The sequence below is a fragment of the Dipodomys ordii genome, unplaced genomic scaffold (genome assembly GCF_000151885.1).
Source record: "Dipodomys ordii isolate 6190 unplaced genomic scaffold, Dord_2.0 Scaffold26, whole genome shotgun sequence".
Classification (NCBI taxonomy): domain Eukaryota; kingdom Metazoa; phylum Chordata; class Mammalia; order Rodentia; family Heteromyidae; genus Dipodomys; species Dipodomys ordii.
This window is the reverse complement of record NW_012267242.1, coordinates 1284836-1311297: the sequence shown is the minus strand read 5'-3', so window position 1 is coordinate 1311297 and position 26462 is coordinate 1284836. Positions and strand designations below refer to the sequence as shown.

Sequence of the window (26462 nt, the reverse complement as noted above, 5' to 3'; positions counted from 1 at the left end):
TCCCGGAACGCACGCGGGCCGCGCGCCCCGCCGCTGCCTACTGCGGTGAGGAGCCGAGCTGGGACGCCCCCCAGACCCGGAGCCGCCGGGCGAGGATGACCATGGCCGGGGGCAGAAGGGGACTGGTGGCCCCGCAAAACACGTTTTTGGAGAATATTGTCCGGCGGTCCAATGGTAAGAGGTGCATTTGGATTTCGGTTACCCAAGATTTTTAGAAAAATGATGATGATGATGATGATGATGATGATGATGATGATGATGATGATGATGATGATGATTGAAGCACTGCCTTTTTTTCTGACAGACGCCTCCTGCTGCCCCGGTGCCAGCCGCTGCTGCAGCATAGCGGGGAGTCTGTTTGGAGTGGGGGCTCGGGAGCGGGGGAAGTGTGGGGGGAGGCGGGGGTGTGTGTGGGGCGCTGGGCAGGGCGGGGTGGGGGTCTGATGCGCCCCCAGATCCAAGAGGGGAGAGGTCTAGGGTTGCTGTTGAGGCCGCTTTCGCGCCCCCTTCGGTCTCATCTCCAAGACAGCTGATCAGCAAAGTACTGGGAAAAGTGACTGGAGGCTGGCCGCAGCGCGCGCGCCCAAGATCGCAGTGAGCCTCGGCGCTGGAAGGACCCGGGGGCTCCGGACCTGCTCCCTCCGCGGGGGAGGGCCGGCCGCGGACACCGGCAACTCTGCGTCCAGGCCGCCCCCACCCTCCACCCGTGAAGTGCAAAGTCTGAGGCTCGGGTGTGGGGAGGGGCTTGGGGACTCCGGGGTGTGGGGTGAGCTGGGCTGGGCTGCTGAGGTTCACCCCTCTGCGCCCTCCCCCCGCCTGTGTTTTATGCACTCTTGAAGTCCTGCTCACGATCAATTCCCAAACTCACCGAGCCTATAGATCGATTCGTGGTCCGATCCATCTGTCCCGCAGTACTTGTCTGTTTTCTCCGTAGCACGGAGGGCGGGGAGGTTGGCGAGGGTCGCAGAGGCAGGGATGCGGCAGGGAAGGATTTCTAACGCCTTTTTGATCCCCAGCCCGGGGAAGGGATGAAGCGCTCTCTGGGCCAGGTGGGCGCTCTTGGCAGGTGGCGCCTACACCTGTTCATCAAACGCTACCAACCGTGAAAGGAGCGGCGCCTAAGATGCTCTTTGCCCGGGGCTTGGACCCAGCTCCTTCCACTGGCAGATGACATTCTCCTACCCAGACACTAGAGGAGCTCACTCCGGAGATGGGTTTGGAGAAGGGGTACCGAACACGGTTTCCAGCCTTCGGAGTGGAAGGTTAAAACCGTGAGCTTCTGCTGGGTTTTGGTTAGGGGAAGGGCACGAAAGTGACCTCTGCCACTAATAAACACACTTCAATTAAAAAGCAACGTACACAGCGTGCATATATATGTATATATATATACACACACATACATGAAAAAGAGGAATCAACTAGGATAGCAAATCATGTATGTGTTAGCTAAGTGCTTTTTTTTTTTTTTTAAAAAAAAACAGCTATTTCTTTGGTGTGTCTCTTAAGAATGAAGGCATGAAAGGGTGTTCTTGGCCAATCTCCTTTGCCTCTAAGATCTTTCTTTCTTAAACGAAGGTGGCTTTTAGAGCAAGTCACAGTTACCTGGGAATGCAAGAGGGGGTGGTAATTACTAAGCAAATAGCCACAATGAACTTTTCTGCCCTGAACACATCGAAGGTATTCATGGGTTTTAAATACAAATCATTATTTACGAGTTACTGCACTGTACTTGCTTTTGTTACTGGTCCCCAGGGAGCATGGAGAAAGTCTTGCAGATTAGAGGATGGTATTGTCAATGGTCCCACCGTTTATGTCAGTATTACCGACAGCTTCTTCTTTTGATAGAGAGGCAGTATCCTTGATGCTCTTGGAGAAACTCTATGATCTAATAGATACTAAATAGGTTAGATCAGGAAGAGTCCTACACGCTGCAGACCTGCTCTTCTTGGGCTCAGGGGAAGAACTTGAGGGTCTGTAGCCCAGTGGGCAGAAGGCCGCATGGTGTAGCAGATCTTCGAGCTGTTGGCTTGGTGTAAGCAAAGCACACGTACCATATCAAAAACACATGGATATGATTTTTTTTTAAAACACTGCTATTGTCATCTCAACACCTGTCTCCAAAGCTTGATTTCCAATTAATTGACCAGCATCAGCAACATAAACAGAGCATTTGAGAGAGTTGGGTGAACTCTAAAATTTCCTATTCTTTCAAGTGAGAAAGTACTGATCTCCAAGTATGAGTTTATGATTTTAGTGATCCTTTTCACAATATTCAGTCAATAGGAGTTGACAAAAAATGTGAACTCAGAAAAAGAAATAGCACATGTATCTTCATGCATTGTGTTTTTACTGTGATGGAAAAAGTCTATTTTAAAAAATATTGATTGTATTCTTCTAAAATCCACTAGCCTATTTTTGGACACAAACAGCATTTTACCTTTAAATAGCAACCCTTTGTAATCATTTACATTAGGTATTTTATCCTAGTGGTCCCATGTGATGTTATTGCTCTTTCACAGACCTGAAGACAGAGTCCCAGGAAGATTAAACCATTTAGTGCTTGAGGCTGGCATCCTTTTCTTATTATTAATCATCATTTTCTCTTCCTCTTCTTCCTCCTCCTCCTCCTTCCTTCTCTGCTTCTTCCTCTTCTTCTTCCTCATTTCCTTATTTTTTCCTCTGCCTCCTCCTCTTCTTCCTTTTCCTTTTCATCTTCCTCTTCCTTCTTTTCCTCTTCCTTCTCTCTCTCCTTCTCTTCCTTCTCTCCTTCTTCCTCTTCCTTCTCTCCCTCCTCTACTTCTACTTTTTCTACTCCTTTTTTTTTTTGCAGTGCCAGTGATGGAACCCAGAGCCTCTCACTTCATAGGCAAGTGCTCTACCATTGAGCTTTACCTCCCCCCTCATGCATCCTTCTTGGAGCACCATTGTTTTGGTCCTTGAAATGATTTTTTACCATGCCCCCAGCCCCCAAAGCTACCTACATTGTATGCTAATGTTTGGGGATAAATTGAATATCTGGTGTCTGAACATTATAGAAACATAAAGTGACATGAACTTTAGATACAATCTAGTCTGTCCCTCCTTTTCCACACTGTATAGATAAAGAGATCTCCAAATATGGAAGGGCAGAGCTGCCAAGGCCCTCAGCTCTTTGGCTGCAGTGTTGTGCTCTGTATACCACTCCATGCAGTAACATCCCTTGTATTGCCACTAATTCCCTCAAGAAGCATAATTTCCCAGTGGAGATTAAACAAAATGTTACAACAACAAGAACAACATCCATTTTGGCTAACAGCCATGCTACCACATCCAAACAGAATAACAGGGCAAAGGAGAGGCCAAATTCTGTTTTCAGGAAGTACAGGCTTTTCACATTTGGCAGTGATTTAAGAGTTGGCGGGGGCAGGATCAGGGCACCACATATTCGAATCCCTTCTCACCAGCTATGGCCCTGAATGTGTGATAGTTAGCAGAGGAGGTGAAGTGTCTCTAGTGCTTAAGGAACTAAGAATCCTAAGGTTAGGAAATTTCCTTGTTTATTAAGAGAAAGAATTAGAAAAAGTTAAAGACAGATCAGGGAACAGAAAGCAGTTATTTCTCATCTGTTCATTTAACAGAAATTTACTGATTTTGTGTGTGTGTGTGTGTGTGTATGGTAATTCCAAGGTTTTGAACTCAGGGTCTTCTGCCTGCTAAGCAAGTGCTTTACCACTTGTGACACAAACCTAGCCCTTTTTGCTTTAGCTATTATTATTATTATTATTTTGCATATTTTTATTGTAAAGATACTGTACAGAGGGGTTACAGTTACATGAGTAAGGGAATGAGTACATTTCCTGTCCAGCATTGTTACCTCCTCCTTTGTTTTTCCCTTACCATCCCTTTCCTCCCCACCTCTCTGACTCCTCCCCACCTAAAGTTGTAACATAGTGTCTTGTACATCTTTTCAACATAGTGTTTGTCCATCTCATTGTTACAATGGGTCAACCTGTATCCTTATTTCAGCATTTTGTTATTTCTCTTCCCCTTCCCAAATTAGAAAAATGTATATACAAGATGCAGGGCACCGACATCAAATACAGTGAAAACAGGGGTTATACCATGGGAGAAGAACATACAAAAGAAATAAAAAAAATCACATAGTACATTATACACACACACACACACACACACACACACACACACACACACACATTAAAAACAACAGCACACATTAAAACCAACCCCTATCTTGGGGTTCATTTTGCTTATCATCATCTTACATGGTCATATGTACATAGCTTTTGACCTTTCTGCTTGTCCTATACATATACTAGTTATTGCAAATAAGGGAAACTATGGGACCTATGCTTCTTTGGGCCTAGCTTACTTCAGTTAATATATTTTTTTCCAAGTTTTCCCATTTCCTAACAAATGGGGTGGTGCCATTCTTTCTGATGGAGGCATAGAATTACTATATACATATCACATTTTCTTGATCCATTCATCTACCAAGAGGCATCTGGATTGGTTCCATATCTTAACTATGGTAAATAATGCTGAGATAAACATAGTTGTGCTGGTAGCTTTAGTTTGGCCTTGTTTGAGATCGTTTGGGTAAATGCCCAAAAGTGGGGTTGCTGGGTCATAGGGGTGCTCTATGTGTAGTCTTTTGAGGAACCAACATACTGCCTTCCAAAGTGGTTGAACAAGTTTACACTCCCACCAACAATGTAGTAGGATTCCCTTTTGTCCACATCCCATCCAGCATCTGTTGTTATTAGATTTCTTTATTATTATTATTATTATTATTTGTTGGCCATGGAGCTTGAACTCTGGGCCTGGGCACTGTCCCTCATCTCCTCAGCTCAAGGCTAGTGCTCTGCCACTTGAGCCACAGCACCACTTCTGGTTTTCTGGTGGTTTATTGGAGATAAGAGTCTCACAGACTTTCCTGCCCAAGCTGGCTTTGAACTGTGATCCTCAGATCTCAGCCTCCTGAGTAGTTAGGATTACAGGCGTGAGCCACCAACACCCGGCTACTATTAGTTTTTAAAGCTAGGGTCTTACACTTTTGCCTGGGACTGGCATTCAATTGCCATCTTCTTACCTCTGTCTTCTGCATAGCTTTGATTATATCTGTGAACTACCATGCCAAGTTTGTTGTTTTAACTAGAGTCTCAATAATTTTTTCCTTTCAGTGTAGCCTCAGACCATGATACTTCTATCTCTACTTTCTTAATAGCTGAGATTGTTAAGATGAATCATGACACCTAACCTTACCTGGACATACTGATTGGACATGGTATAATGGAAAACAAGAAAACCACTTTACTCTTAGTAAGTTACATTCTGGTTAAACATGGCTCAAAGTTCTTGACTGGCCTGTCAATGTATTTTAGGAACATTTGTCAGATGTTTACTGGTGCTGCAGGTGCTGAAGTTGATTTTAACTTCCTTTGATGTAATTGAGGACCATTGGAAGGGAAGATTTGATCATTATCTGATATTTGGATTGTTATCCATAGTCAGGAGTTATAAAGAATCCCCATTTAATTTGAGTTGGCTTATAATTGTATCAGTGATCACTTAAAATCTTCTTGGCTTCGTTGTCAGATAGGCAAAGCCTATCTTTATTTTCATGTTAGAAAGTGTTGTTCCAGCATAGCTTTTGAAGGGCTACAGGCACTCATTGTCAGAATGCTCACAGAAATAAATAGGAGATTTGTGTTAGGAAGTCTGGCAGAGCATGGTTCCAGGAAATTGCAAAAATATTACTCGAAATGGTCCCCTTCTAGGCAGAACATATGTGTTAGTGTTTGGGATCCTATACCAAGCGATCGTAGGTGCCAGTAAGAATCTATGCACATTAACAGGAGTGAAATGCAGCACATTTTGGTACAGATTTATGTACATGTATAATTTACAGATTGCTAAGTCAGCTGTGTTTTTGTATAGTGTTAAGTTGGTTCAGGTTGTTGATATAATTAGGATGAACGCTGTGGGTAATGTTGTGTCGCCTCATAGATGTGTTGAGCCATGGCAATGTTTATAAAACAAAAAACTGGTTAAAATACGTGGGTTGTGGGCTCTGAAAGGGAAATGGATGGTAATCTGGATCATTTCCAGTTTAACAGCTTTTTTCCCTTGTAGTAGGATCTAAGGTAACCTTCAACTGTCTTTCTCTGAGTGTTCAAAACCTGAATCTAGTGACTGGTGCTAGCTGGGGGATTGAGAGTATAAAGCCTTTTGATTTAAATAAGACAATAAAGCTTCTAATCTCTGTGACTTTTAATGAAATCACCTATTTTAATAAACTCTCTCAAAAGAATACATGCATTTAAGACTGACTATGAGTCGATTGAATCATAAGCTTCATTCTTTCTGATACCAGATCTCATTCATGGTGGTCTTCCTATTTGAAGATGCTCAAGTCTTTCCTTCTCCTTTATTTTTGGTTAGTCAATGGCTTGAGAATAAACATTTCAAATCTATATTAGTTATTTACTCAAAGGAAGCCTTTTCATAAGATGGATCTTTGCTTTAAGCATTCAGGATATTATTTGTCTTGGTTTTGTTTCACTAAGTGGCTACAGCTGTAACTGGTATGGCCAAGAAATGGAATCACAGAGTCTTAGATCAGAGAGACATTCTATACAATTCTTCGTTGAGTGTTTGAATCCTCATCCTGCCCAGACATCTCTTCTAGTGATTATCTGGCTAGCCTGACTAGCTGCAGGAATAAGGCCCTCACTTCTTCCTGAGGAATATTTGGTTGTAAGCAATTACAATTGTGAACTAATTTCTTTGCCCCCCCTCAAACTCTACCGTTCTCTCCCTTCATCCTTTGTTGTTGTTTGATCTCACCAAAATCTGTCCCCAACTTTTTTTTTCAGATATAGGATCTAGCCAATGGTTTCATAGCCCTCCCCTCCCTTGCTCTTTCCTCCCCCTTCTCCTTTTCTTTTTTGGTAATAGTATTGTGGCTTGAACTCAGGGTCTGTATGCTGCCCTTTAGCTTTTTCACTCAAGGCTGGCACTCTACCAGTTGAGCCATAGCTTTACTTCTGTCTTTTTGGTACTTACTTCATGACTCTAATGAACTTTCCTACTTGGACTGGCTTTGAACTATCATCCTCAGATCTCAGCCTCCTGAGTAGCTTGGTACTCAATACCATGCTCTCCTGTTTCTTTAATAATGACTTTGTTCACACAATCTAGTAACTAATGAAATGAGGTTGTTTAGGGTTGTGTAATGAGTGTTCATATGACCCAAATGAAATGGAAACAAAACTTGCTGTTGTCCTTTGGGGAGCTAGATCTACAAGGTTTAAACATTCTCACTGTGAGCTCTCTCACACGTGATTAGGAGTGACGTGAAAGACTTGTACCCTTAGGATTATGTGCAAAGGGCACACGCAAGCCTGGTGTTTCTTTTCCTTTTTAAATTTTTTTTGGTCTGTGTGTGTTTAGGAAATTCATTTTCTTGTAGTGCAGTAAACTCTGGGGACAAAAATTATGTAAGAATTGAAGCTGGAAGGACAAAGGAACTACAAAATACAGGATTTGTCTTTCAGTGAGAGAAATGAAACAAAATGACTGAAGGAAGATAAAAAAAAGAGTCAAAAAATTAAAGGAAAATTAGCACAAAAAGCAAAAGCTTGCTTATTATTTCAGTGCATGGCTGATGTCTTGTAAGTTTGATACTGTCTCTGAGAATTCCAAAATCAGGGAAACTCTTTATGATGTTGAGTTTCATGAAAGAATCCATGATGAAGACCAATATGCATTATAAATCTCTCTAAAGATTTAAGAGATGTTACACTGACTCAACGCTTACTACGTTTTTTACCCTTGCAAACACACCTCACCCAAGATTATTCTTAGATTTTATAGCTATGTCTTTTTCTTTTGTCTAGTTGGGTGAGGGATGACCAGATTTTGTAAGTTGCTAAAAAGATTACAGAATGTGTAAGCTTTGTTTTGATAGGGTTGATGTTTCCTCTAAAATAAACTACATTCCTCTTGCATATCTCATTGCTCTGTCATCTTTAGTGGGCTATCTTGGATTCCTCATACGTTGTTATAAATTTTTAACTTATTCTAGATGCTGGAATTTGTTTGATTCTCTGGTTGTTATGTGAGTGTAGTCTTGCTGAATAGATCAGTCTGGCCAACATCAGTATTTCCCAAGGATCAGTGATCTGCACTGTAACCATCAAACACTTATATTAACGATAGTTAAAGTTCTTCTGATTGGCTATTATAGAGTTATGCCAATAGTCAGATTGCTTACTCATACTGTGATTTTCATTATGTAAATTAAATGACAACTCTTTTGATTAGTCCTGTACTGCATGAAATTGATGCTCAAAAATTAACTGAGCCAATCCTATCATTATTAATGTAATTATTGAGCCTGTAAATCATCATTTCTCACAGCTCTTTAGAGGCTCTTTTAAAAGCTCTTTAACAGGTGCTTCTGATTTTTGTTTTTTAGTTTTGTTTTGTGAGATGGAGTCTTATGTAGCCCAGACTGGTGTTGAACTTACGATCCATCTTGCTTCTACCTCTCCAGTAATGGGCAGGTGTATACTACTCTGTTTAGCTCTGATGCTTGGGTAAAGAAGAGAAATGGCTTAATTTCCTCCTTCTCACAGAGATGAAGTAGGCACCTTCCACTGGCATTCTCAAAGTGCTGGAGTCAGCTTTGGAAAGCTGATACCATGTTGGCAAACTTTCCTGTTGCTTATCTCCTGCTTAACTATGTCTTATACCAAGAGTGAGTGTGGAGATGGAGTTAATTTGAGTGGTAAGCATCCATTTGTGTCTGTTAAGTTTCTCTTTTACTTTTTGTGTGTGCCAGTTCCTGAGTTTGAACTCAGGAACAGGATGCTGTCCCTATGCTCAAGGCTAGTGCTTTACCATTTGAGCCACAGCTCCACTTGTGACTTTTTGGTGGTTAATAGGAGATAAGAGTCTCACAGACTCTCCTGCCCAGTCTGGTTTTGAATGGCAATCCTCAGATCTCAGCCTCCCGAGTACCTAGGATGACAAGTGTGAACCACCAGTGCCTGGCCTCTCTTCTACTTTTGATTGCTTGTAGCATTAGTGGACCTGAATTGATTGAAGTTGGATGCTGCCATCTGCCATTAAGGATGTACTTAGAGCTTCTATATGAGTTAATGATTTGCATATCTTCTGTCTGAACTGCTAGGGCCACTGTCTGGTCTTTTTGCAATCTGTTCTGTGTCCTGGGAGACTCTCCTGTACAGATGGTGCTCTAGATGCCATTGCCTTTTGGCCCCTGGGTAGGGGATATACCACATGACGCAGGAGGGGAGAGAGAAGTAGTGATACTTATTCTCCTAGTTCCTACCCTATGAGGTAACCTAACTCTTCTCTCTGACTGAAGGTTACATCTCCTTGGGTTTGGCTGGGGAAGGGAGGCTTCAAGCTAATAGCCATTTCTAGACTTAGGTCTCAAGGTTTTCCTCAGTGCCATGCTGGAGTAGGCTATGCAGGCTGGTACTGCCTCTCAAGATGTGATTGTTTCCAATTATTTATCTCTCTATTTTTTGTGTGTGCTGATTCTGGCTTGAACTCAGTCACTTTCTCTGAGCTTTCTTACTCAAGGCTAGGTCTCTACCACTTGAACTATAGCTCTACTTCCAAAGATATGATTGTTTTCTATTCCTGGTTTGGGGACTTCACCTTGGTACCTTAGAATATGCCTTGCTGTGAGTATTTGGCAAATGCTGTAAGCCAGGTCTCTATTTCTACTGGGACTAGCACATTACTACCATATCTCATGCATAACTGTGTAAATAGTTCCTTTATTAATCAACCATTCCTCAACTTACTCATTGGGATGTATTATGTTTTCCTCTTGAGACTGATCATTGGATGAAGTTGTTTTTTAGCCTAGCCAGGTGCTGGTGGTTCACAGCAATAATCATATTTATTTGGGAGGGTTAGATTGAGAGGCCTTTCTGGGGATACATGTGAGACTCAGTTTTCAAACAGCCAATGACTGTAGTGGTATGCACTGATCATCCTAGCTACATAGAAGGCTGGGATCTAGAGAGGTGTAGTTCAAGGCCGGGCAGAAAATTCTGTGAAACTCTATCCCAATGGAAGAAGCTGGATGTGGTAGTGTGAGAATATCATCTCAATTAGGGTGGGAGGCAGAAAATAGGAGGACTGTGGTCCTGGTGCATATCTGGGCAGGAAGCAAGACCCTATCTCAAAAATAACCAGTGGGAAAGAGGGCTGAGGACGTGGCTCAATGGGAGAGCCCTGAGTTCAACTACCAAAAATACTTTCTCAGCCTTTCATCTAAACCTATGTGGGTCATAAGTGTGAACTTGGTGAGCTGATGGACAGTCAGGTATTCATAAACACACCTGTGTTCTTTCTCTGTGTTTCAAGTTAGTGAGTTGGTCACTTACATACTTGGTACAAAATTTTCATGTTCATTTTCTGTATTTTTTTGCTTGCATAATCTCATAAGTCAAGGATGAACATGGTTAAATAGGAAGGTAATCTAAAACATTAGAAGTCATCTATTCAAATCACCAATTATAACGATTGATTATAATCCAGACCTTGGGGGAAAATCCCATAGCCTTTCTTACCTCTGTGCTAGGCCATTTGCAAAAGGTTTAGTATGTATCTCCTCTAATTTTCACAATAACTCTGATCTGTGGGTACTATTATCATCCCCATTTTATAAATGAAGGCACTACACTGCAAAGGAATTAAGTAAACTGGCATGCATTAATTTCTGGTAGGGGGAATCTTTAGAAACTTGTTAGAAATACACATTATCAGGCCTCACCTCAAACCTAGTGAATCAGGAATCTATGATTTATTAAGTCTTCTAGGCAATTCCAATGGACACAACAGAGAGCCACTACCTTTGTTAGAACTCTACTCATTTCTTCATTTGTGAGATAAATGCTTTGCTGTCAGGTATGAATATAGATGGAAGGTGTGTGTGTGTGTGTGTGTGTGTGTGTGTGTGTGTGTGTGTGTGTGTGTGTATTCTTTCCTATATTGACTTTGAGTCAGAGGGTTAAAAAAATTTTAGAGAAAACAAGTGTACTTAGGGAACAACAAGAGCCTTAGAAAAGTTCTCTTGGCTTTCAGTGTAGTGTTTGATCTTTTTCAGTCTCCCTGTAATATTAGGTTAATCTTCCCTAGGTATTGATGTTCCAGTAAGAAGATTTTAAGGCAGTTGTGTTCTTCTTTGGTAGGTTCAGTTGTTAAGTAAACAGAAAGAGGATCATGAAGGATTGAGAGATGGGACAGTGGGTGGCTGAGTGATGGGTGGGGGGAAAGTCAGAGAGATCTTGGTTCTGATATTTTCTCCAGCCCAATATGTTTTAAAGCATTTCAATCTATAATATTGTTTTCTATGCTCCAACACACCTCTGGCTCTTGATCTTCCTTTCTCTCTTCCATTTCTCATGGGCTCTCTCCAGAGGTGTGCGTTCTCAGTCTGTCACTCGTTCCACATCTTGCTGTTCATCTCTTGCCGTTGGGATTCAGCAGCCTCTGGATTCTGCTTTTGCACTTGCTGTTGGCCAGCCCTCCCTCCCCATGCTTATGCTCCTCTTTCCCCCCATTCTCTCCTCTCCTTTCCCCATCTGTCTTCCTATTTCTCTCTGTCTGTTACCAACTGTGTCGATTGCTTGTCTGCCTTTTGTCTGTCCATTTGCTATCTTTCTGCCACTGGGAGCCATCTATTTTTATCACGGTCTCTGTCTGTTGTGGCTGTTTGTCACCATCTGTCCCTTTTTATTGTCTGTCTCTATAGGCTGTACCTCCATCTGTCCATCTCTGGCTTGTCTGTCTGTCCAGTTCTCCTTCACATGGCCTCATTTGCTGCTCCTCTGTGAATTTATTCATACTCTTCATTTCCTTTTCAAGACCACCTTTTTCTGTGTGCCCACCAGCAGGTATGTGATGAAAGATGCCAGTTCAACTCTTGGCCTTAATGTCTTAGTTTTTGTTTTGAAGAAAGACTCTAAGTGAACCACCCATGAAGCTAAATTGTTGAAACAGTAGTTTACTCCTGGTTTAGTCTTCTGTGACTGGGGCCTGGGTGGGGAAGTGGGGTGTGGAGTTACACCAGATGTAGGATGAAACAGGGAAATGGGCAAGCTAGGCACAGCTTTCAGGAGGAATAGAATGTTCCCATACTCTTACCAAGCCTCGTCAGAGTAGATGATCAAATATTTGTTATATAAAACTAAGCTTTTCTAAGTATTTTTTTCTATTTTCTCTAATGTAATATCCTATTATAACTTAGAAAAAATTAAAATAACACAGGAGGCAAATATAAAATTGACTTTGGAAAGAAATCTTTTAATAATTAAACCTTTAATTAATTAATATTTTTTACAGTGCTTAAACCATGTTTTTTTTTTTTTTTTGCAGTATTGGAGCTTCAGCTCAAGGCCTTGTCTTGGAAGGCAATGTTTTGCCACTTCAACCATGTCCCCAACTCCTTCTTTAAAGTTATTTTTCATATAGGATTTTCTGTTTTTGCCAGGACTAGCCTCAAACTGAGATCCTTTTAGCTGTGGCTTCCCATATAGCTTGGATTACAAGTGCATGCCACCACATCTGGCTTGAGTCTCTTGTTTTTTGACTTCTGGGACTCAATTTTCTTTGTGTGTATGTGTGTTATTCAATGATAGTCTAAGGCTTAACCTACCTACATACCTATAATATAATGTGTATGTGTATATGTGTCTGGTGTATGTGTTTGTGTGTATGTGCTAGGAAATTATCATTACTATAAAACTGAGAATAAAATATCTGATTGATAAAGCTATCAAACCACTTTTTAGCAACTGACCTCATAAACAAATACAGTAGCTCAACCTATCACTTTTCTTATTAAGTAAAATAACATTCAGTAATAAAATGTCTCTCGGACCCATTTTTGTATATATTTCCATTCCCTTCCATACTGGTCATGGAACTGATTTATCTATTTTTCTTGTTTAAAAATTCTTAATTTGATGCTGAATGAAGACAGCAGTCAGGCTTTCAAACCCATGTTCTTAGGGGTGACTACTCAGCAAACGAAGCGTTTGAATTTCCTTTTGAAATTGAAACCTCTCTCTCTATTGTAATTTACTGACTTAATAAAAAATGCATTTCTGTAGGATGTTAAAATCACAGACAAAGCAAATAATTATTGAATCTCTTGGGAGTTTAGCTTGTTTTACACAAAAATTGGGCCCTTGACAATTTAGTGCAGTTATATCCATGGAACTTTATTGCTAAGGAATAAAAGCCACAAAATGACTTTTGCCAATATTAAGATTTTAGGTGTTTAATTTAGATGTAGCACACTGATTTAGCTTCCTGATTTCTAATTGCTTTCTCCTCATTCTCTTGAAATATCATAAAATCTTGATCTGTTTTTTTTTTTTCCAGATGGGTACTAGGGCTTCAACTCAGGGCTTTTTTTGGCATTCTGCCACTTGAGCTGAACCTTTAATTCCAGCTTTTTGCTGGTTAATTGGAAATGGAATCTTATAGACTTGTCTGACTAGATTGGTTCTGAACATCAATTCTCAGATCTTAGCTTCTGAGTAGTTAGGATTACAGGTGTGAGCCACCATTATTCAACTCTGACTTTTCCCCCCTCCCAAAGTCATTTGTTTCTGGTCTGGCTTTACTTAGCTCTAGTAAATCAAACTATGTCTTCTTGGTCTTTTCTGGTCTTCATATTTACAATTTTTGTTCATATCATTTATCTCTTTTTTTGTCGGTGGCGCTAAGGCTTGAACTCAGGGCCTTGTGCTCTCACTTGGCTTTTTCACTCAAAGTTGACACTCTACTATTTGAACCATACTTCTACTTCTGGATTTTTATTGGTTAAATGGCAATAAGAGTCTCTTAGATTTGTCTGCCAGGGTTGGCTTTAAACCTTGATTCTCAGATCCCCACCTCCTATGTAGTTAGAATTACAGGCATAAACTAATGGCACTTGGGCTTATTGCTCTTAATCATATCTTTCTTTTTTTAAGGAAAGGAGCATATATTTTTTACTCAATCTTGCTTTTCACTGGAGCACTGGTTCCTTTGCAATCTATAACATAACAAAGTGTCAGGAAGATGTGTGTTCTTGTAAGTAAAAGATCACAGGTTATTAGAAGTATATTGTGAAGTATTTACTACGGTCCTTTAAATAACCGGTGTTGGCAGGGAACAATAAATTCACATGGACTGCTCACTAAATGTGCCTTTTATCTGTGTAATTGCCCAAAACTGAGTCACTTTTCTAAGTCATTGCTTTAGTTAGTTTCTCCTTTGTTATTTGTGATAATTATGATGAAAAGCAATTTTCTAATAATTTCCTTTTAGACTATTTCTATGTTGTGCTTTATGGGCAAGTGGTAGGTTGCAATCATTCTGACTCATGTGACTCTTGCACTGAAACTTGCCTCACGTGCCATGGATGGAAGGAACTTTTCATCGTCAGGGGGAGGGGAGACTTTTCAATTTGTAGAGAATGTTTGTTTAATTCTGTGAACGGGAGGAAAACTGTGTGGGCTGAGCGAGGTTGATTTTAGGAAATCTTACATTTAATTGCATGCAATCTTATGGCTACAGACCTTCAGGGAGTAAAAAGGCATCATCAGAAAGAGGCAGTAGACACTGGCTAATTTGCATCAAAAGCTTGGAGACATCAGGCCTTTTCAGATGCGAACCAGTGAATAAATCATGCCAAGGGCAGCCGGGTTGAGCCTGCACATTTTACTGAACAGCATAGAAAGAGCTTGATCACTTCAGGTAAGGTGACTGTGAATTCAGGCTCCCTACAGAATGGGCTGTTGGCTGACTAGAAGTTATACATTCTACTTGTAAAAAATGTACCATTGGCCTTCTGATTCCCCCCTTTTTTTGGTTATTATGATGATGATTTACATGTCTATCTTTAAGTAGTCATACAAAGGGGATTCAATTCAACGTGCCAGTGTGAGAGTACAACACATCTTGATCAATGTCACCCCTTTCATCATTGTCTCCCATCACCCCTGTATCCATGGGTTCCACATAGAATAAAGTGCCTTTGCATTGTATTAGGCCTTAAAAATGATGTAGTATTTGGGAGGAATGTGTGTAGGGTTTTTGCAAATATGATACCATTTGATACAACCCGAACATCTGTAGATTTTAGTATCCTGAGAGGGGATCATGGAATGAACCCCAAATACCACAGAGGGCTGAATGCATGGATATTAAGAATCTGGTTCTTGGGGCTGGGAAGCTGGCTTAGTGGTAGAATTCTTGCCTTGCTTGAGGCCCTGGGTTCAATTCCTCAGTACTACATCAGTACAAAAGCTGGAAGTGGTGCTGTGGCTCAAGTGGTAGAGTACTAGCCTTGAGCTGAAGAGCTGAGGGACAGCGCCCAGCCCCAGAGTTCAGCCACCACAACTGACAAAAAACCAAAAAAACCCTGGTTCTTGACTAGAGTTATTGATTCCAAGAACACATTTAAGGTGTGTGTGTGTGTGTGTGTGTGTGTGTGTGTGTGTGTGTGTGTGTGTGTGCTGTGCCAATTCCAGGCCTAAGCTTCAATGTATGGCTTTTGAATGTCTGCTTTGGCATTCTTGGTGAAAAGTCCAGCTATGCTACTGGAGGCCAGCTGGTCAAACTGAGATCTTGCAACTACATGAGAATTAAGGAATCTAGTCAATAATGAAGCCAATAGAAGAATGAAGGGTAAAAGCCACCCTATTAACTTACTCTTCCCTGGCAATCCCCAGGGTCCCTAGAGCACCATCTGAAAGAATAATGGCAAGGACGGGTTGGATTCTTATGGCCATGAGTCCCTAGGATGAACTGTGTGGCTAAATTCCTTCAGCTCTGTAGAACTGGAGCTGGGAAAGGGATATGAACTATAGCTCTATGCTTCTGGCAACAATAAATCTGGCTCTATGAATAGCTGGGCTCATAACAAAGAATAAATTAGATAATGTCTTTCTGCAACCTCCAAGCCACCCGTCTATCTGAAGTAATCAATCAGTCATTACTCTGAAATATCACTTCTCTATACGCTTCACTCGGTAGGGCCTGAGTCACTCCAAGAACAGTGGGAAAACATTCAGAGCGTAACATTCTCAGCTTAGGTGATGAACCTTGTATCAAGTTTCTGCTCAGTGGAATTATTTGGAATTGGGGATGAGTAGAACGTGCCATGCGAATGTAAAACTCTATAATATTGTCCAAGTATTTCTGCTAGAAATAAATCCCATATTGGGGGTGGGCGTCTATCTGTACATATTAAAAACACTTAAAGAGCCAGGTGTGCATGGCTCAAGCCTGTAATCCTAGCTACTTAGGAGGCTGAGATCTGAGAATTGTGGTTCAAAGCCAGCCTGGGCACGAAAGGCCATGAGACTCTTATCTCCTAAGAACTATCAAAAAAGCCAGAAGTAGAGCTGTAGCTCAAGTGATAGAGAGCTAACTGTGAATACAAAAGCTCAAGGACAGTGCCCAGGCCCCGAGTTTAAGCCCACGAGCATAAAAAAAGTTTTTTGTTTTTTATTGCAGAACTATGGTTTGTAAATTCTATACCTCCCAAAAACCCCTAGTAGATTCAATTTTGATGAGAACACCACTTAGCCTTCTATACCCGGAGTTTCCACCGAGAGAAAGGTGTATCTAGACATTTCTAGAAAGAAGAAAAGTTGGAGTGCATACTTTTGACCTCTCTCTTTACTCCTCTCTGTCTACCTCAGTAATCACACTGATCAAGCTGCCAGTAGGCACCTCAAGAGCAAGAACAATCCGCTCAGTGTCTCTTGGCTTTCAGAGTCGTCTGTGTAGGAGGGTGAAGATGGTGTCTCCTGGAGGTACTCAGAGCCTGCTTGTAACAGACTCTTCTAAACTGTGCCTCACCAGTTCTTAGCAATATAGTTCAGTAACTCAGGAGCTAGAGGCTGATGCCTACGCTTGAGAAGGACAGATGCCATTGACATGTTCAGTAATGCAGCCTAACAATAGTGGAGCTGACACTATTTTTTTTTGACTCTCCAACAATCTCCAGTTGAGTAAAAACATGGAAGAAATGAGGTAAAATGGGCTCCAACCTGATACCAAAAACCAAAGTGCTGACTCAATAGAGTATTTCCTGTTTCCTAGTGCTGACAACCATACCAGTGAGGCTCTTCATGAGTACCTCCAGCAACAGAGGCAATGTGGTCCCTTCCAGATTTGGTGCTGTGCAAGGCTTTCACTTGGTTCCCTCTTTTGAAAAAGTTTTTTTTTTCCCTAGACCATAACAACCTCTCTTACCTGTCTCAGGTCCCCTACTCTGGGACAGCTGGTACAGCCAGAGCCTCTCTGTAAACAACTGAGATTACATTGGTTTCCTCCAGTAAACCCAGTCTTTTCATGTTCCCTTGACTCTGGGAGCCACTGGAGCCCAACTTCTGCTAATTTCCTTAAAGCTTACTGAAGAATTTGCTTTTGTGTTTGTGATGGTTAATTTTATGTGTCACCTTGACTGGGTGACATTCAGTGCCAGTGGCTGATGTCCATATTGGATGTTTCTGTGAGGGTGTGTTTGGTTGAGCTTAGCATTTCACATGAACTATAGAATTCTTTTCGATCTATGTGAAAAATGCCATTGGAATTTTGATAAAGATTGTATCAGATCTATACGTGCTTTCAGGTAATATGGTTATTAAAGCCACCCAATTTTTTTCCACCCCTGAACACAGGTTATAGTTCCATTTATTTGTGTGAGAGATTGTGTTTTTGATGTTTTGTTCAACAGTGGACTACTTTCCTAATTAAGTTTTGCTTGGCTTCAAATTAAGTTTCCATTTTCTGACTGTGGGAAATAGTAAATTATCCCAAAGTTGTTTATGTTTGGCTGTGGATATCTGTGCATTTGTCACTACACCAGAGCTCTTAGTTGGGATTCCCATTCACTGGAAATATGGGCTAGCCACCTGGAAGAACTAAAAAAAAAACCTATCAGCATTTATGCAATTTTACAGGAGATTTCTACTTTGGAGTCTGTTCTACAGCATGCACTCTAGATCTAGCTTGGCAATAGTCTTTGAGTAACTCAGTCTCTTTGGGTTTCGACTTTCTCCATTGCTTCTCTCTCCAAGAAACAAGTGTCATTTGCAGCCTCTGGTGCTGTAGATTCCTGATTCAGGAAGCTATTTTCATCTCTACTTCCTTGATTCTCTGGCAATGGTCCCTAGTCTGCTGACCATTGGCTGTCCAGCTGACCTGCTGAATCCAAGTTTGTAGCTGGCGAACTTATGTTCTGTTTTCTTGGATTGAACAGAACTTGGTGCCCTGGCCCCAACCTAACACAATGATGCCTCTGTCTTTCTATTTTTGTTCTCTTTCTCTATGTCCTTCTCCCATGTATCTTCTTTTTCTCTTTATGTTTTTGCTGCTCCTACAGCTCACCCCCAATATTTGTCTACTTCATCCCATTGAAGTTGGTTTTAGGCTTGGGCAGTTAGACATGAAGTCCTTGAATATAGCATTAGCAGACTCTGTTATAATCGCCATCTGTACATCCAACTTCAGGAACTACAAGGAAGATAGGAGCTTCTAGATCCCAGGGTAATAGAGGCAGGTCTAGGCCTCCTTACTTGGCCAGGTTTGCTGTGTGTCAGCCATTTATTTGCTGTGTTCTCTCCCACCCTTGAGTGTCAAATGGGAAGCCAATCTCAAATGCCTCTCTTCTACTCCAATTTTATTCATCCTTCCTCAGTTCCTTTGTATGACTGTGTAGAAGTAGGGATGCTCTAGAAACAAGTCAGTTATAAGAAGTAAGAGTTGATTGTTTTCAAGTAAGAGAAGAGATAAATATTGGAGAAGCAGATAGCAGAACCCAAGCATCCAGAGGAAGTACATTGCTTCCATTCACATCCTTATTCCCTGAGGGCATCGTTGTATATTGTGTGGGAAAATAATGATGCCCAATGGCATAATAGGACTGTTGACCAGTGAAAGGTTTCATTGTATTTGGTATTTTCATAAGAAGGCTGGTAAACCACAGGAAAGGGTCTGATTTTAGTACTAAGAATAAGGATACTAGGTCATACAATGAGTAAAAGCATGCACTGGAAGGTTAATAGATCCAGGGTTAAATCCCAGCTCTACACATATAACTGACCCTTGTGTAACTACAGAGACTCAGTTTCTCCTTGAGCAAAATATTGAAATCCCTAACAATACAATGTCATTTCATACAGATTGCTGTAAAGGTGAAAAAAAATCTCTTTTAATATATGGTAAGGAGAGTGCTTGGCATAAAGTCTATAACAAACAATAGTAACTCTTCTCTTGAATACCTGTATGTTAATTACATGAGATTCCTTAATTCCTATGACACATGATGTTTCATGATGTTGTATGGGTAGCCCCTAACATACTTGTACATCATGTTTATAGTTTAGAAGTAGATGAGAATATATTTGTTAAAAATAGAGGAAGGAGAAAGAAAACAATCTCTTTACTATTGGGGGCTTTGTAGTTAGGATTAACTAGAATTCTTTCCTCTATTCTCTCCAAGTCCTTGGATAGAAAGAGAATTCCCAAATCTTCCATCACACAGTGACAAGGAAATTCTGCTCCCAGGGAACTATAATCTTTTGTTTGGGTTAGTAGAGAGAGGAATCTGTTTTGGAATTTTAAATTCTATGGTGACTATCCTTTGTGTGGATGATCAGCAGTTTGAGGATTCTATTCCAACTGAACTTTCCATTTTTCTGCTTTTTAAATTAAAAAGAGCCACCAGCTGAGCACTAGTGGCTCATGTCTGTAACCTTAGCTTCTCAGAAGTCTGAGATCTGAGGATTGTGGTACAAAGCCCTCCTGGGCGAAAAAGTCTGTGAGACTCTTATCTCCAATTAATCACAGAAAAAGCAGGAAATGGAGCTAAAGTGGTAGAGCACTAGCGTTGAGCAAAAGGAACTCAGAGACTGTGCCCAGGTCCAGAGTTCAAGTACCAAGACTGGCATAAATAAATAAAAAGAAGATGATAGTTGACTTGGTTTTCCTTAGAGGGGGATATCATATGCACTCCAGGAGCAGTGGGAATGCCTGAGCAATGAAAATATCTTTAAAAGATGATCAGAATATATTTGTTGTAAGTTGAAATGATATTAAGAACTGAAATGGAGTCCATTTCACATTTTAGCTAATTGGAATTTTAATTAATGGTTATATATTTTCTGATTTTATTAATTAAAAATTTAAAACTTTCACCACAGTAATATGTCATCGTCTTCTCTTCCTCCTCCTTTTCTTCTTCTCTTCTTCTTCTTCTTCTTCTCTTCTTCTTCTTCTTCTTCTCTTCTTCTTCTTCTTCTTCTTCTTCTTCTTCTTCTTCTTCTTCTTCTTCTTCTTCTTCTTCTTCTTCTTCTTCCTCTTCCTCCTCCTCCTCCTCCTCCTCCTCCTGTTCCTCTCCTCCTCCTCCTCCTCCTCTTTTCCTCCTCCTCTCTTCCTCCTCCTCCTCCTTCTCCTTCTGCTTCTTCTTCTCCTCCCTCTCCCCTTCCCCTCCCTCCTCCTCCTCCCCTCCTTCTCATTCTCCTCCCCTTCCCTCTCCCCCTCTTCCTCTTCCTCCTCCTCCACCTCCTCTTCTTCTTCTTCTTCTGCTTCTGCTTCTCCTCCTTCTCCTTCTCCTCCCTCTCCCTCTCCTCCCCCCTTCTCCTTCTCCTCCCTCTTCCTCCCCCTCCTCCCCTTCTTCCTCCTCCTCCCCCTCCTCCTCCTCCTCTTCCCCCTCCTCCTCCTTTTTCCTTTCCCTCTTCTATCAACCTGAAATGGCACACGTTTATAATTCCAGCACTCAAGAGGCTAAGATAGGAGGATTATGAGTTTGAGGCCAGTCTGGGCTACACAACAACACTCCGACAAAACAAGCAAAACAAAGCTAAGTTTATAATGAAAAACAATAATCCTATTCCATGATTTGCCTCTCATTCTCTGAATCAAAAGCCATATCTTCTAATTTTACCTTTTTTCTTTATAGTTCCTGGGATCTCTGAATAATACACATTACTACTATTGCTTGATTTATCACTTTTAGATATTATATTTGACTTAATTTAGATGAAGCTCATTTAATCTTACTCCCTTCTACTTTCTGATGGTATAATTATGTCGCTCCCTTACTGTTTATTTTTGTAAATTTAAGTGAATTACTTATTTATATAATTATTTTATTCCATCAGCTCTAGATACCATCTCACAATTGTTATCCTTTCTAAGCTTTTATCATCCGTGTATTTATAGTGTCAGGCCTGAGGTTACATTCATATGCTTAGAATGACAGTTCATGCTTTGACTATGTATTGGTTTTAGAAACTGAAAATTAATATATTTGTTTTACTCTAAGAATGATGTGGCAGTATGATTTGGTTTCCCCTCTTGTATTTTTTCTTTTTTTATATTTCTCATTCTCTTTCCTTTCCCTCAAAATGTATAACCCTCTTTTGGGACTTCTATTGTCTGAAAAAAATCTGTATTGAATATTTTCTACTAGGTTCCTTCCATGCTTTCCACATTTGGAGCCATTTTTCTTATAAGTTCTCAGGTTGTCTTCTTTCCTTGCTTTACTCTCATTTTGCTGGTATGCATCCTGAGGTTAACTAACCTGCTAAGAAAGAACAGGTGGAAAATAAATTTTCTAAATATTTTTGTGCACATTTGAAAATATCTTTATTCTGCCTCCACTAGTTATTTTAATTTACTTAGAATAATATAGTTGGCTGGGTGCCAGTGACACATACCTATAACACTAGCTCTTCAGGTGGCTGAAATCTGAGGATACTAGTTTGGAGCTGGCCTGGGCAGGAAAGTCCATGAAACTCTTATCTCTAATTAATCACCAAAAAGCCAGAAGTGGAGGTGTGGTTCAAGTGGGGGAGAGGCAGTCTTGAAGGAAAATGCTAAGGGACAGTGCCTAGGTCCTGAGTTCAAGTCCCAGAACATACACAGACACACAGACACACAAACACACACACAGCACATTAATGTCTTATGGTCTTTTTGGAGCCTTTGGTTTTTGTCCTAGTAGGATGCATTTTGCCCATCTCGAATGGATTTTCCATATCTTATGTTTCTTGCTTCTTTTAGTACTATTCTACTTTCTGCTAGACTTTACCTTTTAACACATGTTTATTTTTAAATTAGTATTTATTTTTTAATTTATAAGAGTTGTGTTTCTTCTGTTTCCCTCTGAGTGGCCACATCTTGCTTTTGTTTTGTTGTGCTCTCTCTGAGGATACTAATTAAGGACTCTGTATGTGTGTGTGTGTGTGTGTGTGTGTGTGTGTGTGTGTGTGTGTATGTATGCTTGGGCGCATGCCTGGGCTTGCTTTGAACTGCAATCCTCAGATCTCAGCCTCCTGAGTAGCTAGGATTACAGGTGTGAGCTCTTGGTGCCTAGCTCTAATTAGGAATTTTTAAAAATATTTTTTCCTCTGTTTCTTTTCAGTTATTTCTGCTTTTTTCACAGTGTCTTTTTTGAGGGTTGAATCTACTTTATTTGTACCATTTTTTCTGAAATTTAGAATTTTGTCTCTCAAGTTATATTTCATTGATAGTGATTTTTTAAGTTCATATTTTTTTACCATATTCTCATTTTAATGAATTTTTGCCTTTTTAATTTATTTACTTGTACTGAATACCAGAATATAAATGAAAATAAACACATGGAGCTCAAGAATGATCTGTAAATGGCTGTGTCTCTTCTTCTTACATAGATCCTCAGTAGAGCATTAGCCACGAGAAAGCACACTTGGTCTTCCCTCCTAGGTTAGGGGTTTTGAGGGAAATTAATTCCTATCACAAGAATCAACAAAAGAGATAGTTAAGCTGACTACTTCATTTACACTTGGTGGGTAATTTAGTGAATTTTGTAATTCTTTTAAAGGCTTAGTTGTTCACTTCAGTAAATGTGATTTAATTGGGGAGAAGCATGAAGAGTTAGTCAGCCTCCAGGACAAACGCAAAACTCTTTGACTGTCTCCATCCTGAGCTCCAGGCTCTCCTCCCATCTTTCTGGCTGCCCTCCATCTGTCTGCACAGCCTACTACCTGTTCCATGTTGCCCTGTCTTTGTTCATGCTGGATCCTCTGCCTGGAATGTTCCTTTTCTCCCACTCCCTCTTGAGTTCCCAGAAGGCAAGGCTCAGATTTGCATTTCTCTTTGTGAGGCAGCAGTGAGATATGAACTCAGAGCCATGTGCAAGTCTTCTACCGCTTGAGCCATGCCCCAGTCCTTTGGCTTTGAGTTTTTTCATATCGGGTCTTTCATTATTATTATTATTGGTCTGACAGACCCAGGACTATGAAATCCCCCAACTTCTGCCTCCTAAATATCTGGGAATCACAGATGTGTGCCACCACACCTGGGTTGTTTTTGAGACGGGGTCCACAATTAACCTTTGTCTCAGCTGACTCAAACTGCAATCCTCATAGCTACATATTTGGAGCAGCTGGGCTTGCAGGTGTGAGCCACTATGCCTGGTTTCCAGACTCACTTCTTGAAAGTGGTTGTATTTTCTGTTGTTTTTGAACTGTTCTTAAAAATAGATTACTGTGTTTACTCTTCTTCCCTCACCCACATCTTGACTTACTATGGCCTTTGATTCATCTTACTTCCTGCTTTCTTTGTAAGTGGTCAAGAAGTCTTCTACCTTCAGTCATATCTATATGAAGTTCAATTACTTTTACAAACCTGCCAAATCAAGAAACAGACTTATCTTTGAAGGGTGGAGGAGCCTGTCTAATCCAGTCCCCACTCAGAAGAGGTGGTAACCCATATTGTGAAAGGATATAATGCTATTCTTGTACAAAATTAACCTTCCAATTAGATAAGATCCTTATTGTCCAATTTATAACAAGGAACCATGTCTGTGTATTTCCTTTGTGAGATGTGTGAGCAGTGTGGAGAGGAAGGAGCCAAGCTAAAATAATGATTGCATTTAAGTTCTGCATGTTATTTACCCAATTGAAACTCTTGCAATGGAGGATTGATTTTCTGAGCAAAGACTATTGAAGACTTTTGATCTTCAAAAGTGTCAATAGTAGTGAGAACACAGGAAGCCAGCCAGCTATGTCTGGTCTACTTCTCCTTCATCCCAAGTGGATGATAGGCTGGTTACATCACAGTTCTGTTTACAAAATTTCAAAATCAGTGATAAGGTTCTGTGGTGGGAGCTTGCTCACTCTTTAGAGTGGTAAGGAGGGTGTGGTTGCTTTACCTCACAGAAGGGAGGTATTTCTACTGTGTGTGTGTGTTTCTGGGGACATACCCCCTCTCCCTTCCTGGACCCCTGTGAAGGTCATCTCCTAGAATGGTTGATTGCTAGTCAGGATCAACAAAGCCAATTGGTATTTTTTGGCCAAAAGACCAACAAGGCTAAGATACTGGACAGAAGCCAGAAGAAATTATTTTTGGGTTTTGTCTTGCTTTGTATTAAATGCAATACACTTTTACTGGGATGAAAAATTAGGACTTTATCCTATAGAAATTCACTGGGTTTCAGTAGGAATCTACTGGGTTTCTGCAGTATTCCTTTGTTGGTGGGGTAAACATGTTTCCTTTATTAACTTGTTCTTGGCCTACAGTGACTTTAGGTAGCATGTGCATTCAGAGCTTTCCTTTGCAAAGAAGACAAGAAGTGAGGTGAATCAAAGGCCATAGTAAGTGAGCCAAGACCTTTTAGAGAATTGTTATGGAAGAGGAGTAACTAAATACTGCAATCTATTTCAGCATTGGTTTTTGTGTTCCTCAGAAGACCATGTTTCCATCCAAGAGACTATTTTAGAGGGAGGTAGAAATACCTAGATTAGTTGACATTTATGCCCTTATTGAGTCTCAATGAATGTTTCATATGCATTTTTCTTTTTTTCTTGTTCATGTTCTTAAACAGATACGAATTTTGTGTTGGGAAATGCCCAGATTGTGGACTGGCCTATCGTGTACAGCAATGATGGATTTTGCAAGCTGTCTGGCTATCACAGGGCAGAAGTGATGCAGAAAAGCAGCACCTGCAGGTATTTATATTTGGGATTGTGCTTGTGAGTAATCTACTAGGCTATCTTTTGAAAAAAGGGAAAATGGTATACTTGATTGAGAAGCCTCTGTCTCTTTCAGTGTTCACTCAGTAATTTTGTGTTGCTAAATCTTCTCTAGTTATGCATGTGCTGGGAAAAACCAAAGACCTTGAACATGGTCCTTACCACTGACAAATTTGTAGTCAGTAAAACAGGGGAACCCAGAAAAACTCAGACAAGCCATTTTATCTATAAAATGTGACCTCAGAAGTTTATGAGATTTTAGAGTGAATTACATGTGAAAGTTAGAGGAGCAAATAAAATGAATTGCAAGTGAAATCATAGTTTAGATGTTTAAATGAAAAAAATTACAAGCATTTTAGAGAAGACTAACGATTTTTATTTCTTTAAATTTTATTTTTTGTGGGTTTGAACTCAGGGCCTGAGCACTGTCCCTGAGCTCTATTTGTTCAATGTTAGCACTCTACCACTTTGAGCCACAGCCCCACTTCTGGTTTCCTGGTGATTAATTGGAGTTGAGACTTTCCTGTCTGGCTGTTTTTTTTTTTTTTCTTCCGGTCTTGGGATTCAACTCTGGGCCTGGGCGCTGTCCCTTAGCTCTTCTGCTCAAGGTGAGCACTCTACTGCTTGAGCCACAGTACCTCTTCTGGTTTTTCTGGTGGTTTATTGGAGATAAGAGTGTCATGGACTTTCCTGCCCAGGCTGGCTTTGAACTGCAATACTCAGATCTCAGCCTTCTGAGTAGCTAGGATTACAGGTGTGAGCCACCAGCACCCGGCTCCTGGCTGGTTTTGAACTGTGATCTTCAGATCTGAGCCTCCTGAGCAGCTGGGATAATAGGCATGAGCCATCAGCACCTGGTGAGACAAGGATTTTGTTAATATTTTCCTCAGTCAAAATTCTTTTTCTTTTTTTTCTTTTCTCTTCTTTCCTCCCTCCCTCCCCCTCCCTTCCTGCCTTCCCTTCCTTCTTTCCTTCCTTCCTTCCTTCCTTCCTTCCTTCTTTCCTTCCTTCCTTCCTTCCTTCCTCCCCTCTATTTTTTTTCTTTTCCTTCTTCCTCTCTCCCTTCATTCATTACCCCCTGGGGCCTTCTTTCTTTCTCTTTGTGCTGGTGCTAGAACTCAGGACCTAGACTCTATCCTTTAGACTTTTTTCCATCCACTTGATCTACAGCACCATTTCTAGCTTTTTGGTAGTTAACTGGAGATAAAGTCTCATGGACTTCCTTGCTTTGACTGGCTTCTAACCATGAGCCTTAGATCTCAGCCTCCTGAATAGCAAAGATTACAAGTAGAAGCTACTTGGCTTCAAAATTCTTTATTCCAGAAAAAGAGAAGAGAACCAATATTTTGTTGCCTGGTAATCTGTCCAGTTACAATGTTCTGATCTCTTAGC

The 26462-nt window shown here is 40.7% G+C and overlaps 1 protein-coding gene across 2 annotated transcripts in view; it reads left to right on the top strand.

Moving 5' to 3' along the window:
* The first annotated feature begins 7 nt into the window (after nucleotides 1–7).
* The window catches only part of Kcnh1 (potassium channel, voltage gated eag related subfamily H, member 1), a 305584-nt gene continuing 279129 nt past the window's right edge, over nucleotides 8–26462 (top strand). For both annotated transcript variants that reach the window (XM_013015111.1, XM_013015110.1), the window contains exons 1-2: nucleotides 8–174; nucleotides 24923–25046. In XM_013015111.1, the coding sequence (XP_012870565.1) occupies nucleotides 96–174; nucleotides 24923–25046 (203 nt within the window). In that variant the 5' untranslated portion in view covers nucleotides 8–95. The remainder of the gene's footprint in view (nucleotides 175–24922; nucleotides 25047–26462) is intronic.